Source organism: Agelaius phoeniceus, chromosome 17, assembly GCF_051311805.1.
Source record: "Agelaius phoeniceus isolate bAgePho1 chromosome 17, bAgePho1.hap1, whole genome shotgun sequence".
NCBI lineage: Eukaryota > Metazoa > Chordata > Aves > Passeriformes > Icteridae > Agelaius > Agelaius phoeniceus.
The window spans coordinates 8916075-8932363 of NC_135281.1; the positions used below are offsets into that span (position 1 = coordinate 8916075).

Consider the following 16289-nt stretch of genomic DNA (forward strand, 5'->3'; position numbering starts at 1 on the left):
TTGCAGTGGGGAATACAAGAGCCCATGTCTGGGGGAAGATGTAATGTCTTTTATTAGACCCAAATGATACCATTGGGGAAAAAACACTGCCAAGCTGTCAGGCACACAACCCCTTCCTCAAGGCAGAAGAGGCCATGTAGGGCCATCAGGGAAATCCAGCTGCTTCATCCTTCAGGGCTTAGTGGCTGCTCCAGTTCCACGGCCTCATGATCCTGCTTGCCTTCACATTCTTCAGCAGCTCATCATCATTCCAGCTTCCTCCTGACTCATCATAAATATTTGCTGCTTCTGCTGCCCACACGCTGCCTTCTCCAGAGCTGGCACTCGAGGAAAAAACATCTGAGGTTCTGTGATGTCCCCAGCCAGTAGCAGATCACAGGGAACAGCCCCACCATGACAGAAATGGGGTTAAGGCAGACAGGTCAGATCCACATGGATTTTCATTTTCAAGAAGAGGATGCTGACATGTCCCTTGTGCTCCAGCCACCCTGCAAATTGTGACAGCAGCAGTGACAGCAGTTTTTCTGGCTGTCCTGTAACTCTCAGCTCAGTGACACGGGGCTATCAGCAAAGTCAGAAAAATGTGGCTGAAGGCAGACTGGGTAATTAGATCAAACTTTTGGGCCAACCTCTGCCACAGCTACACAAAGATCCTCAAGAGAAGGGAAGGAAAAGCTGAAACTTGAGCAAAATGGAGCCATGTCTGAGCTCACCAATTCCAAGAACCCACACTGCCATGGGGTCATTAATCCTTTCAGTACTTCCCCAAGGCTCTCATTCTCCAGCTCCTCAGTTCTAACTACATAAAACCTTTAATTTTTTTGAAGAATCCTTGTATTTCAGTGTGGGTGGCTTTTCCTCTTTTAATCCCAGCACTGAAGTTTGAGGCTGGTACTCTTGAAAACATTCCCAAAGAGACCCCAGCTGTTCTGCAATGACTTCTCTTGGGCATCCCACTTTTTAGGAGAATTCCTACAGAAACAACATCTCTCAGGTCCAATAAACATTCATCTTGGCATTTAGGTCTCTAAGGACTTTCTTCCACTGCTATCTCTCTCAATCTAGGATAAAATAGCAATTCCTTGATGTACTTAGGCAAGAATGAGACAGCATCTCTAAGCACCTCCTTAGGTGGATTCTAACACCTAGTTTGAACTCTCTTTTTCACCCCAAAATCTGAACAAAAAGCTACACATTCTAGGAATACTTCTTCAACAGTATCCCAGTTCAGAAGAAATGAAAGCACATGTTTTCCATAACCACCAAATAACCAAGTTTGTCCAGTTAGGACAAATTAATTCTAAATTTCCATTTCTCCCCCTCTACTAAGCAGCACAACAGTAGCAAGCAGCCCTGCTCATGGGTGTGAGCAGGTATTTCAGCAAAATATAAAAGTAAGAAATCAGAGCACAATATTAAGTAAGAAATAATTATTAAAACTTTAATCTAGATGTGTCCACTCTTCATAATGCCAGCAGTTTTGTCCTCCAACACAATTGAGCACTTGGGCTGTTTAGTTCTGCTCGCTGCCCAAACTAGCCAGAGATGCTGATGGCTCTGTAGCCAAGAGACCTGCACTAGCAGAAGCTGGGGCAGCAGCTCACAGCAAGTCACTTGCCAGATAAATGGCTCCCCAAACAGGGCTTCAGCTATAAAACAGCAAGATGGTTTAATACTCTAATTTACACAAAGAATTACTTTTAAGCGTGGGCAAGATTTATATTTGTGGTCATCTAAACATCAACAAGGAAGGCCAGACCCGCGCTACACTGGTTTGAAGGAACCTCACTTAACACAATTCAAGCTAAATGTAGACTAAAATGCTAAAAAACAAGACACTTGAAAATAGCACTTAGTGTAAAAACATAAGACAGCTGTGCCAGATGCACACATCTGTGTGGCCAGTCTTTATCAAAAACTCTTCTGCAGGAAAGGGCTTCAGCCCACTAGCCAGAGACAGCAAGCGGATTAGGAATTTTTATTTAGTTAGGTATAAAATATCTGTACGCGATATCAAAACCTGGTTTAGTCTCTAGAGAAGATGGGGTCTGTATACACAGCAAGGCCAGGAGGCACTGCTGAAATGCCACAAGTTCAGGTGGAGTTTAACTACTCAGTACAACAATGAAACCAAGCATAGGAGTTCAGACTGAGCAGTCATGGAAAAACAATTGCTCCCTCTCTCCCTACCAAGGGAGTGGAGAGGGATGGGATCTCCCAGCAGTTGTCACATGGATGTGGATGCTCATCAGCATCGGAATCTGTCTGAGAAGTTGGGAGACTTTGGCACAGTCAGTGGTTGATGACTGGACTTCACTTCCAGGCTGCGGTATTTGCGTATTGGGTTTGCCTTGTGAACCTGTGGAAAAATAAATATAAGCAAGGGCAAAACAAAGCAAATGGTTGCAGTTATGATGAAGCTGAAATTTGCAGGTGAGCTGTGGATGAAGTGAAGGTAAGCATCTGCCTGAGACCACCACACCACCCTGGGCACTGGAGCGAGGTAGTGGGAAAATGCACAGCACATGCTGGGGTTGTGGGTTTTACTAAGATCATTCTGCTTTGATAACTACACATGTGCAGCTCCAAAACTCAGCCATCTCAGCACAGCTGCCTTCTTTGTTTGCATGGTTTTGTAGGTTTGGTTTTTTTAAACCAGTTGTGAAGTTAGTGAGTCATCAATTTGCAAAAGGGAACCTTGAAAAGGCAGTTTTAGCACAGCTCAACTGTGACATTAGCTCCATAAGGATATTCCCACATTCCTTTGGGTTACTTTATAGCCCTTGCTCACAAACAGCTCACTTACCATTTCTTGTCTTAGCTTAGCAACTTCTTCCTTTTCACGCTCCTCTTGTTCCTGCCTGATCTGCTCCTCATACCTCTCCTTTAAGGCTTCTGCGTCTGCCAATCGCTTTTCAAATTCTTGCCGTTCTCTTGCTCTTCTTTCTGTTGCCAGCTCAAAGCTTTCAGGAACTACAGAACCAGAAAGGCTCTCTAAGTTTAGAAATAGAGGAGATAACATTGGTTCAAAGACAGTCAGGTAAAGCAGAGCAGCACTAATGTCAATGGAAGCCTCCCTTTGGAGAGCTTCCCCTTGGCAAGGGTGGTTAGGAGATACCTCCAGGCTTCAGGAAAAGAGAAAACTTTACTCCCAGACGTGAGCAGTGTTAATGCAGACGTCACCCCATCATGGGTGTTCTCATGGGAGGGAGCAAGCACACAATTGTTAGTACAAACAAGCTTTTGGCTGGTTTTATGCTCTACAAATCTCAGCCTACCCAAGCAGTAAATGCCTTCATCTCACTAGAAACGGGAGGGAAAGAGTGACAGCGCTGCAGAAATGCCAGCTGTCTCTGCAGGGAGCTCCTCACATTCTCAGTACCCTTATCCTGAGCTGGCACACATCAATCATCTGCCAATTGCAGCAGAGCTTCTAAATAGAGCTGCCATGCTGGAGCAGGACAGGGGGGTGGAGAGGAAATCCCCCTGCTCCCAGGGGACACAAGCTGTTAGGCAATTAGTTGATTAAATGCAAGACTCTATCGGCTGTGCTGATGAAGAAGAGGCAACAGCCAGAAAAAAACATGACTCAATTGCCTCAGTTCTGAGCTATCAGCCAAACCCGTGCAGCAAGTACTTGCAACTCCACCTGATAGCATCCTATGTTCCTTTTTGGGCACAAAAGGCTCCTGGTAAACCACTGTGTTGGGACGAGCTTTAAAACATGCTGCCTCTTTCTGCCTTTTCAAGTCCTCTTCAAGCTGCAAGAAAAGAGAGCACATCAAGTGCAGGCAGAAAGAGACCATCTCCTCCTGACCCAGACTCCAGCACTCCCTACACTGGAAAAGCCATGCTGACTTAGTCAAATAATTTCCATACAAAATTATACTAAAGCCAAAAATCGGTGTCACTTGTTGCCTGACAGTTGCTTTGCCAAAAAATAGCCTGAAGAAAGTTTCAGGTGTCCACTGCAGACTTCACATGAGAAAAGAAGTATATTATTTATGTGACAATAAATTCCTGGAGATAGTCAGCAAAGAGATTCAGCTGCACAGAGCTGGTGCTTAGAAAATGCCCCACAGCTGTTCATACAATTGTGGTAAATCCCATAATTTACCACTAAGTGAGAAAAATAAAAACAAACCATTGACCAATCCTTAACCCAATAGCACAAGTCTCATGCCAAGTACAGAAAAATTCCAACTCAGCTACTTATTCACTTCAAGGAGGACAGTTTCTCTAATCAACCACAACTCCAGTTGATTTAGGTCTGGTCATTCCCATTACCCTTTTCATCCTACCTGCTGTTTCCAGCTCTGCAGTTTGGCAGCTCCCCGTTCATCCACCTGCAGATGGAATGGCTCAGGCTGAGTTGCAGTTTTGACCTTCTTTTCTGGCAGTTTAACTTGGTCAAAGTAAGGCAGAGGCAGCGCTTTGAACTTCGGCACCTGAAATAAACAACTCAAAATATTTCTTGTCCTTTCCCCGGAGGTTTAATAGACAACAGCAAATCCTATCACACTCTTTTTACTGAAGGAGTAGAATCCAAGGTAGCTTTTGTTTCTTACCTCTTCCTTCTGTAGTTCTTCTATTTTTTTCTCTTTTTGTATTTGTCGCTCTCTGTCCCGGGCATCGAAAGAGAAGGGGCAAACTTCCACGTGCCTCTGCTCTGGCATTTTGGGTTTGAAGGGAACTCCATAATGTGGCATAGGATTAGCTTTGATCACAGCCACCTCCTCTTTTTCCTAAAGGGATATCAGCATTAGGATCTGTTTTTTTACTTTTGTATAGGCTGCAACTCCTGCCAAGCACAGCCACAAAGAGTTTTGAATGAGCTCCTTTGATAAGGGGCACAGCAGGGTCACACAAACAGTGGACACTGCAAAAATTAGGAATCCAAGAAGTACCAATTTACTGGCATCCTGAACCACAGGCCCAATTCTTCCTTTTGTGAAACCACTCTCAATTCTAGTACTCATTCAAATTAGACTGTAATTATTTAATATCCTCTTGACAAGAAGGAAAGGAAGAAGGATGTGAAGTTTTCAGAATCCTGCTCCCCACCTCAGGGAGAAGAAAGGTCATGTGTAATATCTGCCTTCAATGACAGAATAGGGAAGGATGAGAAATCTAAGCAGTTCACCTTCCTCATTTATAGCAGCAACACCTCAGAAACCCTCATCAGTGCCCTAGCATTTAAATTATTTCATTTTTAATGAGAATTTAGTTTCTGTAAAATGAGTAACAATAACCAGATTGTTTCACGTGAATGGCACAGGCAAAGGTAACCACTGGAGGAACTGCTCACAGGAGGGAAGGAAGGGGCTTCCAGCCCCAGAGCATCCCACCCACATCCAGAGGCACAGCAGGCACTGCAGTGAGAGCTGGGCCTGGCTCCAGCCTTGTCACAACTTTACCTTTTCCTCCTCTCTGCCAGACACACGGGTCCTGCTTCTCAAGGTAAAGGCTGGAGACTTGGCGACTGTAATAGGAAGTGCTTTCTTCTCTGGAACACCCTGTTCAGAAAAGCCAGTAAGGAGTTACCCAAGGCCAAGTGCCAAGAAAACGCCTCAGAGAAACAACCTGACAGCACAGGATGTACCTACTGTGGTTCTTACCTAATGACAGGCACTGTTTACTGAGATCGTTAAACACATAATGCAACATAGCTACAAACAGTTTGAAGCTCTTTGCCACCAATTCTCAAGCCTGGGTATTATTAAACTTCTTACCACAACATCCTCCAGGATTTTTGTGGGACATGGCCTGGAATGGAATTCGAAGCGCTCTTCCTCCTGCTGCTTCTTACTCTCACGCTCCTGAATCCTTTTTTCTATTTCCAGCTGAAAGCCAATAGGTTGGGTGAGCTTCTTCACAGGGGGTTTCTTGGGCAGGAGTGGCCCACCCTCAAAGATTTTGTGATTGACTTCTCGTGCTTTGAATTTGTACCTATGCAGGAACAACGGAGACAGTCACCAGTTATACATTGTATGTTAGTGTGCAGCTACAGTTAGCAATTCTTCCTTTGCCTTCAAAACAGCAAGATTAATAAGGAAAATCTTATGGATTGTTTTCCTAGAAATCCAAACCTTTGCCTACAGGCAAGTTTTGAAGTGCATGCAGGCTGCATTGCTATATTGGGTTTGCTTTACTCATCATAAACTGTACTCAACCCAAGATCAGCTCTCCTAAGAGCACGTTCTTCAAAATGAATTGTTTATATTTCACTCCCCTACAATCAGAGCTAAAGAATTATGAACAACCTAAAGGAATCTCAATCATTCCCTGGAGGACTAGGGTAAGCCCTTACTTACTGTTGAATTTTCTCTATTTCCTCTGCTTCTAACTCTGCAGCAGTTTTGCAGGTGACAGGTCTCGAGCGCTGCTTCGTTCGCAGCACTGGTGTTTTGGGGTGTGTAGGCCCAGCCTTCACTGGCTTTTTTGAAACTGAGCCTACAAATTCAAATCACAGAGACCAGCAGTTAATGGCAAGGCCTGCAACAATCACAGGCCATTTGCTCAGAGTAGTCAAAGCATCTCTTGCTCTGGACACAGCCAGGACAACTCACCTTCCTCAGATTTCCTGCTCCTCAAATGGTAACGAGGGGGTGTGCGCTTTTGGAATGCTTCTACCTGCTCAGCAAATGACACATATTCTGTTGTGGGTTCTTCATGTTTTCTTTTGTTTCCCTGGGACAGATTGAAAGGTTTGGGGACAGTGTGCCCCTTTGGCATTCGCACCTGGAGACAGAAAACCAGAGTCAGTATTGGCCAGGAGGTTTTGATGACATTTCCTTTCCCCACTGACGCACAGTATCTGTCCCTTCCTCTCACTGCAAAGAACACCTCACCTCACATTAAGGACAAGTGTTAACAGTCTGAAAATGCACAAGTTATATTGGGAAACTCTATTGAGCAGATTAAAGCACAAAGTAGAGTGACTGGAAGATCTGACATTAAAGGGCTCCTTTTTCCACAAGGTTTCTTTGGAGTCTTGTGGCAACACAGAGACACAGGAAGTCTGCAGTCACATTTGCACAACACCTGCCTCCTGTGGTAACCTCTCTGTGGGTATCAGTCCAAGCATTGCACAAGCAGCAGGGAGGTGATGGCAAGAATCAGTGAGCTGAGTGCTGGCAACACTCTGGCTCTCACCGGAGAAGGGGGATGCTTCCTCAGGACTGCTGCAAAATCCAGCTCCTTGTACTCGTTCCCAGGCTGGCTTTCTGCATTCTGTTTAATTCTATCCTCTGTGCAGAAGTGGAAATTAATTGGCTTTGTTACTTGACCAACAGGTTTCTTCACGGGTTGTCCTAGAGAAAAAGAACGTGTAAGGACTGGAAGACTTTTGCTGTGGGGTACAATTTGTAGAAATAAAAAAAGCATTTAATTTCTAACAACTAGGTAAATTTTTAGAGAACTCATCTTTAACATTTCAAAACATGACATAATCCAAACCCACCTGTTTCCAGGCAGTTTAGGGGCTGATCTACATTAAATGGCTCCTAATAGTTATTGCAAAGTCTGAAATGCTTGTTTTCAAAGGTACTTGCACAGCTCTGTGCAGCACTCTCCAGCTGAGCCCAATGCAGCTTCATTCAGCAATTCAGGCAGAGCCCACCTGCTCCAGCAATAGCTGCTTTCAGAGACTCCTCGTTCTTCTTCCGCAGCTCCATAACCTCCTGCTGCAACTGCTGCATCTTTTCCAGCTCCTGCTCCTCTGTACTCTTTGCCTTGCTAGAAGGTTTGGTCCTCCTGCACAGACATTAAAAACTAAGATATGCCTTTCTGCTTCCCTGGTTATTAGCATGATGTTTGTGCAAGGAATATGCTTATGTCCAGCCTCACTGTAGGAGCATCACCAGTTATAAAAAGAGATCTGTTTGGGTTTTGTTTGTTCAAGAAATCTCACAGCCAGCTGCTATTCTGCAGACCCATTTGCTGTGTGCATTCTCAACCCATTAGGAAGAACAACTTTTTCCTCAAAAGAAAAGCAAAAGCTTTTCTGTGCAGTGGTTCAGCCAGTGAAGTACATTTCATCCTAACACTGTTGCCTTGACCCAGTGTTTACTAAATGTGATACCATCACATGCTAAGTTGAAGCTGAAAACACACAGCCAGGACTGTCACCTAAATCAACTGTGATTAGCACACAAGTCACAAGAAAGCCACGTACTTCAACATTGTTGGCGTGGAGGGCATGGTCTGTTTGCTTTTCCCTCTCCCTGGAGAGAGGTCAGGATCCTGCAGGGGCTCTTTCTTTGTGGACGTTTCTGTCACCTTCTCTCTGCTACCAGAACTAAGAGAAAAAGTTGTTAGGGCAAACCCCTTCAATTAACTGTGTTCTAAATAAGTTACTACCTGCAGCTCTCACCACCATGCATAACATCCCAACACCTGGTGAGGTCTAAGGTATGCCAGGCTGGCCTTACCTCACCCCAGGCCCAGGTATGGACCATCCAGCTTTCTCTGGTACTCTAAGGCTGCAGAAGGGAAGATGAATTACTGAGTTTTTGGAACTTTTCTGGAGAAGGGAGGTACACTGTAGATCACTGAGATACAGCAGTGTTTCAAAGATCACACTTCAATTTCCTGACCTCAAGCTTATCACCATTTGATACTTTAGTGGTTAAGTTAATTTGAGAAATATTTTGGCTGTGACTTGTTCATAGCTAATGACTGCCTGATGATTTCTGGATGGATAAGTTCAGACAAATTTAAAGCTGACAGACACTGAGTAAGAAGGTGAAGAAGCCCATGCTTATTTAATTCACATGTCCATCTCCAAACAGAGCAATTCCTTCAGTATTTACAGCCATTTCTCGTTCATGAAATCAGTATCAGCAACCAGTTCCAGCCACTACCCCCTAACTTTCCTGTAAGAACCATCTCAGACAGGCAAAAACCCTTTCCAAAGAAATAGTTGTAGCCCTTTTCCCAGCCCTAAACAGAAGGACTTGGATGACATACAGTCTCATTTTCTTCAAGGGTGGAACATCTTCCTTATTATCCAGGGCATTAGCAATTCTCTCTGCTTTGATTCTGCCTGGCTGCTTGCGCTGCTGGGTCTTCCCCTGCTTTGCAGCCAGTCTCCTGCCTGGTCTAGAGTAGAACAGAAAGCAGAAGTCAGTTTTCCCACAGATCTGAGTACACACCTGACCTGGATAACACATTTATGCCAGTGCATCCCCTAACTCCACCACACAAATTGTGTTTGACACAACAATCCAAAGACAGTATGATTTATTAAAGTTTAACAATCCATAAACTAAATATTCCTTGCTATATATGAGCATGCAGAGCCCCTTGCATTCATATCAAGAATGAGTTCTGCCCAAGTCAGGCAGATATAAACAAAGAAACTTTATAAGCCACCTCAGTTTCAGATATCCACACATTCCAGAAGAGAAGCTCCTGGTGCTGCTGAGTCTCATTTGACAAGTATGTGAGACACTGCATTACATTTCCACCCTAGAGACTGCCCCTCCAGCTTAGCCAGCAGATCAGATGTCCCAATGCACCATCTCCATCTTGGAGAACTCCAGCCCCACAGGATGTCCCAAGAACAGCTTAGAACTGCAGATCCTGAGAGCAAGGACCTGCTTAGTTACACCATCATCAATCACTGTACAAACTGAACACAAATATTTCACCTCTGAGGGGCCTCTGCAGGGGCAGCAGCTCTCCAGGTTGCCAGGGACCCGATGATATTCTGAGGGACTGTGTTGCCCTGGGCACATTCTGCTTCACCATCGTTTTCACCTGAGAAAGGGGCAAGTGTCAGCTCATCTATATACACATGTACAGAACAACAACAAGTAAAACCACAGGAGACCTTGTAGATAAGAGTTTATGAAGATGGCCCCACAAAAGCCAGACAGAGGCCTTTCCATTTTGTCAGTGAAAAGCAGGTAAAATTTATTCCCTCCCTGCCACACCATGCCAGCTTACTCATTGCTACTTCTTGTGATGGGACAGAAGACAGAATAACATCAGGCTTTGAAAAAGCAGGGCTGCAGTGTGAGACCTTTGCCAGATTTTCTGCAGGAGGGACATTCTCCAGATTGGCTTTTTCATCTGTAAGGGGAGAAAGACTTTCACTATACAGACTGTTAGGAATTGTTAACAATACCCCAGAATATCATTATGAGGTTAACAAAGGCAAGTTACAGATGACAAAATTTAAATACAAAAAAACAGAACAAAAGAAACCCCATGCACGATGAATTAAGCAGTTAACATCATGATTAATTGGCACAGAAGCCAGGCCTAAAACAAGGATCACACCAAGGTGTCACCCAACAAGGAACACTTCAAGGGGTTGGAAGCAACTTACCAAACCAGGAGTCTGCATTGTGCACATCATCCTCATTCAGAGTTGCAAAATCAATGCAGATGTTTGGGACATCAAAAGAATAACGGGATTCTGGCTTAGACATCTTCACAGTCACACTGTCCCCAAGAGTCCTCTGTCTGCACTGCTACAGCCCTTTAGACAATAACAGGGAATCAGTGGAATCATCCCCCACCCCTTTTCCTCTGCAGAGTGCTAGGGACAGGCACTGGGACAGGCATTGGGACATCCCCCCTTCTTGCACTTCACACCTTTGGGCAGAACTCCTCATAAGCAATGCAGAGCTTTATCCTACTGCTGATCTGCAAAGCTAAGGATATTTCACCACTGTTGACATTTGCAGGTACAAAACTATCAGAAAGATCAAGTTTTGATGGGATTTTTTCTGTACCTGTGGGTGCCAGAATTGTATTTTTTAAGGAATAAAGTATAAAGCTTTTCCAGAAAGTGATTGATTACCACTTCCTTCCCTCACCACACACAAAGAAGAGTTCTTACCCTTACAAGATTTACAAATCTGATGATACACTCCAGAGCACTGTAATGCACAGCCTCTCTCTCTGAAGGGCTACAAAAAAGTGCTAACAATACAAAGGTGCTCTTCAGTATAATAAATTGATTTTCAAAGCAGGAAGAGGGTTCTCTAGAACACTGTAACTGGGCAAACAGTCAGAAGGAGGGCAGTGTCAAGCCCTCTTGCATTCCTTAGCACTAGCCCAAGGCTGGCCAGGCTATAAACAAACTGAGCACTGTGACCTATGTCAAACAGTGCCTGCAGTTAATTAATGAAGCACTGACAGCAAGAGGAGTCCCTGTGTCAACAGGTGATATTAAACTCAACGGAACAGGAATAAAGCCAGTGACAAAGTTATAAACCCTGAAATTATACAAAACCTTCTTGCAAAGGTGCTTTTGTGATGCCTTAAACAGCTGTGAGGCAAAGCCCACAAGGATGTTATTAAACACTCTCCAAGGAAATCACCTGAACTTTTCTTTTATGAATCCAAGCAATTCCAAAGCAACATATTCCTAACCCACAGAGCCTCAGCCCTCAGCCACCTGTCTAGGCCGACCACACATGGTTCAAAACCCAGATGGTGTTCCTCAATAAATAAGAAAATGGTCAAGAGTACAGCAAAGCAGTGTTTAGGGGGTACCATGCTGGTCACAAACACTGGCCCCCAAGGATTGGTGCACTGAGAAGCCTCCAGCTCCCCAGAGCAGAGCTGTGATAGTTAAAGGCAAGAACGTCATTAGAGAAGCACCAGCTACATGGCTGGGAAGATGTCAAGGTAGGGCCCAAAGAAGGCAAACAGAAGAATTAGAGCCAAAACCAACTGTAACTGAGCTCGAGACTCGGCTGGAATCAAATGCTTTCCTACTGCCCTTAATCAAGATAGAATTTCTGTCAACACTTTAGACTTTTTTAAAAATCAAATGCGTCATCTGCATTCTCCCCTCACCCTCTCCAGTCAGAGTCAGAGCTCTGGGCATCATGTTTCACAGCTACTTGTGCCCACTGCTACATTGCTGCAGTTTGCAGCTTTTTACTGAGTGGAGCCCATATTCCATAGTGTCACCACCCTCATCACCAACCTCATTGCCGATCCCTTCTCTCTCCCCTCTATCCCAGACAGAAGAGAATAATCAGGAAAAGGATTGTATCACTGCCTGTTTCATACTCTGTTTCTTGAAAGAGACAACAGGGAGATAAAAGTTATTGTGACTGAACTCCAGAAAGTCCATTTCAGTCAGATGAACTCATGGCATGTGCTTCTCAAATCCCTACATATCCTCTAAGTCCTGCCTGGAACAGGACTGATGGTGAAGCAGCAGCTCATGAGAGGCATCCTGCTCCTCCACCCACCGACTCAGGCTGGGACAGGGATCAGCCAGGAATGCTCCGGTGATTTATCACTCCTGTGCCCACCACCAGGCATCTGCAAACCCAACAGGCTCTGCCAAGCACAGCCCACTCCCTGCAGGCATTTTAAAACACCCCATCATGATTCTGACAGCACAACCACATTTATCTCCATCCAAAATTCTTTCTCTCCACCGCAGCATTCATCCACCGGAAGGGAGGCGTGGAAATTTTCCCTCATTAATAGGGACGTTCCCTAATTAGCAGGCAGCGTGTGCATTTCCCAGGCGTGATTACAGGCACGCTGTAATCCTACACAGCTCGGTGTGGATTTAAAGCATGACCCTGCTCTCCCCCACATCCATCACCTCCCGTGTCGACGCGGGTGTCTGCAGCCAGCCAGGGGAACCCTCACCCCCCTTCTGCAGGATCAGCTTTCACCTGCTTTGCAGAGCTGCCCAGGCAGGAAAGGGGGATCTGATCCTCTCTCCTGCAAAAAGACCCCCCCAATTTCTTAACTTAATTAAAAGCTTCATTTGCTTTCTAGGTCTGCTCTCTCACTGACCTAAATGTGCCTCCAGAGCAGCACAGCTGTATCCACAGGGAGGAACGGGCAGTGGGTTCCTCTGGACATCAGGTTTCTTTTGAGTAACTACACTTTGGCACGTTCCAGAAGAGTGCCTTGGCATGGTTTAGATTAGTTAGCTTTGAAAAAGGATTACACTAAGTTGGAACAAGCACTCCTATCCCAGAATAAGACTGATCCAACAGCAAGTGCAATAGGTATTTTGGAATAACTTCACACCTCTCTCTAATCCAAATTAGCTTTAAAATTCTGACACAATTCCATCACAGATGTGTTCAGTGTCTTTGCCTTAATGTAGTTGGGAATTTTGTGCCAACAGCACGATTTGCCTGGACAAAGAATCCTCCCAGCCATTTAGGTCGTGGTGTTGGAGATAGGATGCAGCATTCCAAGATGAGAAATCAAGGACAGAGGGAGAGAAAATGGAGGAGTGTGGGAGAGTAGCAAGGACAGGATAGGGACACAGAAAGGTTGTGATAGGACAAGTGGGAATGGCTTCAAACTAAAAGAGGAGAGATTTAGATTGGATATTAGGCAGAAAATCTTCCCTGTAAGGGTGGTAAGGCTCTGGCAAGGGCTGCCCACAGAGAAGCTGTGGCTGCCCCATCCCTGGAAGTGTTGAAGGCCAGGTTGGACAGGGCTGGTCCACTGGAAGGTGTCTCTGCCCAGAATGGTGATGGGGGCTTGGAACAAGATGAGTTTTAAGGTCCCTTCCAACCCAAACCAGTCTGGATCCTGAGGAAGGCAGAGAGATCTGCACTTTCTGCAATGTAGCTAAGGCCCTGGTGAGCTGGAGATAATGCCTTATCACAACACACCACTGGAGCTTCACAAGTTACAAATGTTACTTATGGCAAATTCTACCAGGGACAGAAAGCCCAATAAACAACAACAGACACACAAGAGGCTACTCTAAGTTACACCAGCAGATAAACACAAAGCCAGCTGATCCACACGCCTCAGAACCCAAGACAGGCAACCAGGAATAAGCAAGAGAAGCTTCCCCAAAGCTGAGGCAGCTGCATGGGAATGTGCTCCAGCAATTCCAGGGCCTTCTGCTGGGCTTCAACCCCAGCTGCCACTTAAACACAGGATGCTCCACTAATCAGGCAGCTTTAATTCCACCTGGCAGCTTCTTCATTGCCCTGCAACCCAGAGTTCTCTGTTCTTTTTATTGGGATAATAATCTGAAGGTCCTGGATGCTTTTCAGGGGTTAACATGTAAGTTGGAGCATTAGAAAGGGGTTAATACATAAGTTAGAGCATCTCTGAAGCTGCAGTCCTGTCACAACAGCCTGCTGAGAACCATCCCACCACAAAGCCATCACCTGAACTCCCCCTGCATGACACTGGCAGCCTCAGAAAGTCACCTTTCATCCTTGCATTTCCCCGAGCAGGGTTAAGTGAACACTTCCAGTGCTCTGGATCTACAGCTTCTCCCTCCTCTCTCAAAGTGCCCCTTACTCAAAGTTTAACTAGGCTTTTCTGCAGCACAGAATCAACAACGGATTCACCATCCCCCAAAATGCTTCTGTTCCATCATTTGATGCTCAAACTGGGAGACAAAGCCTTCAACTACCCCCAGGTGAGAGCTGAGCCCACAGAAAGCTCCGCAGACCACCCCGAGCGGCAGCCAGGGCAGGGGAAAAGCTCTGGCACAGCCCTTGCTGTGCTAACGGCCCAGACCCGCCCCCATTCCCAAAAATAAACAGCCCTGACATCTTATGCTCCCTAAAAAAGATCCCACAAGTTTCAGAAGACATGAAGATGGGACATTCTAAGAATAGATGTTCAAGGAAAATAAAATTATTTTTAGCTAGCACAGCCTCAACTAATTGTTACATTAAGTTGAAGGTCCTCTAGCTTAAAAAAAGCCCCGCATAAAAATAGCTCCCCTAATGCTTTTTTTTTTTGTTGTTGTTACTTGGGCCAGGTTTTGCCCGGTTCGCTTCCCTCCTTTTCCTGGGAAGCGGGATTTGGACTGAGAAGAAGTTACAGAGCTTTCCGTCGTGAAATATAGGGTTTCATCAGATTTCGTGATGGTTTAAAGACTTAAAGCTTTATTTCACTGCCGAGGCACCCACCCCACCGTAAGGCACACGCGTAGCGCTCCAGTACCGGGAACCCCCCCGCCACGGCGGCTCCTCCCGTTACCGGCCGCGGGCTCCGGGCTCGGCTTCCCCGGGGAACGAGAGCTTCGCAGTCAGTCCCCAGGGCTCCGTTCCGAGCCCGCCCGCCAGGCGCCGTGATAGCGGCTCCGGCCACGGGCTGAGCGGCCAGAGCCCACCTTCCGCCTCCGTTTCCCAGCCGAGGCCCCGTTATCAATACCTGGGCTCGGAGTAGGCCTGGAGAATAGCCGCGTCGCCACGGCCGAAGCGAACGACCAGATATAGGGAAGGGCTACGGATCGGGGAAAGAGGGGCGAGGCCGGGGGTGTCCGACCGGTGGCCCCGCACTCACCTCAGCAGCGCCGCCGCCACTCCGCGCGGCGCCCCTGCCGCCGCCGTTAACGGATTTCAAACAGGGCTCGCCAGTCCGAACCCACGAATCACCGCCTGGCACACGCCCTTTGAGGCGCGCTGATTGGCCGGACCGCTTGAGGACCCGGATAAGCAGACGCCGAGCAATGCAGTCGCGCTCTCCCTGCAATGCCTGGCGGGAAATGTAGTAAGCGCGTGCACAGTGCACAATGAGCGGGCAGGAACCGAACCACAACTCTCATAATGCACTGCGGGACAAAATAGACCAATCAGAAAAGGCAATTCTTTGAATGACGTTTCAGGCGGCCTATCAGTGGCTGGTGGACGAATCCCCAGAGCCAGTGTCAGCCAGTGCGGCCGTGGGGCCGGACTGGAGCCGGGCTCTGGTACTGCAGCTCTATCAGTGTCCGCTGCCCGGCTTCCACCCGCTGCTTCTCAGCAGATCAGCCCTTCTGACTGCTGGGCCCGGGGAAGGCGGCTTACACCGTCTGGTAAGACCGGCTAGGTTCCTCGATGCTGTGAGGAGAAAGTGCCCTTTGCGCAGTAGCGTTATCGACCCCAAGTGCTGCATAATCTTCCCCGCGGCCTTGCAGAGGAATGGGCAGCCAGCTGTTAACGCCGGGGCAGGACTCGGCTGCCACAGTCACTTTCTGTGCTCCGGCACTACCCGCATAAACCTCCCCTCACACTCCGCCACGGGCTCCCTGCGCACTATGGAGACACACAACACCCCACGTTAGTACCAGACTCCTGTGAGGGGTTTGCAGTCGTGTCAGTGGCAGGGCCGTGCCCGCAGGGCGCGGTGAGAGCGGAGGCCCGAGCTGACCCCGCCATGGCCGGCAGGGGGCGCCCGTACTCCGCCCTCCTCCCGGCACCTTTGCGCCTGCGCACCAGCCCCGCCGGCACGGCGCGTGCGCTCCGTGCCCCCGCGCAGTCCAACCGACGCTCCTCGCCCAGCCTCGAGGCGCCGTGCGCATGCGCACCGCCCCCTTCCTGCCCCCTCCC

At 47.0% G+C, this 16289-nt stretch overlaps 1 protein-coding gene across 8 annotated transcripts; it reads right to left on the bottom strand.

Moving 5' to 3' along the window:
* Window positions 1-27: 27 nt before the first annotated feature.
* Window positions 28-16170, bottom strand: TPX2 (TPX2 microtubule nucleation factor). 8 transcript variants are annotated; one of them, XR_008535204.2, is made up of 18 exons: window positions 14889-16170; window positions 10337-10489; window positions 9952-10077; window positions 9654-9762; window positions 8971-9102; window positions 8177-8299; window positions 7622-7755; window positions 7156-7313; window positions 6570-6741; window positions 6315-6453; window positions 5733-5949; window positions 5418-5516; window positions 4569-4745; window positions 4302-4448; window positions 3650-3761; window positions 2807-2994; window positions 2191-2359; window positions 28-488 (listed from the first exon to the last, which is right to left on the bottom strand). XR_008535204.2 is itself a non-coding variant. In XM_054644477.2 (17 exons), the coding sequence occupies exons 2-17, from the start codon at window positions 10437-10439 to the stop codon at window positions 2249-2251; spliced, it is 2247 nt and encodes a 748-aa protein (XP_054500452.1). In that variant the 5' UTR covers window positions 10440-10489; window positions 15265-16170; the 3' UTR covers window positions 28-2248. The 8 variants fall into 8 exon arrangements, 7 of the variants coding, with proteins under 7 accessions (XP_054500452.1, XP_054500454.1, XP_077043638.1 ...); XM_054644477.2 differs by having other exon boundaries at window positions 28-2359; window positions 15265-16170; XM_054644479.2 differs by having other exon boundaries at window positions 28-2359; window positions 2807-2973.
* Window positions 16171-16289: the final 119 nt, after the last annotated feature.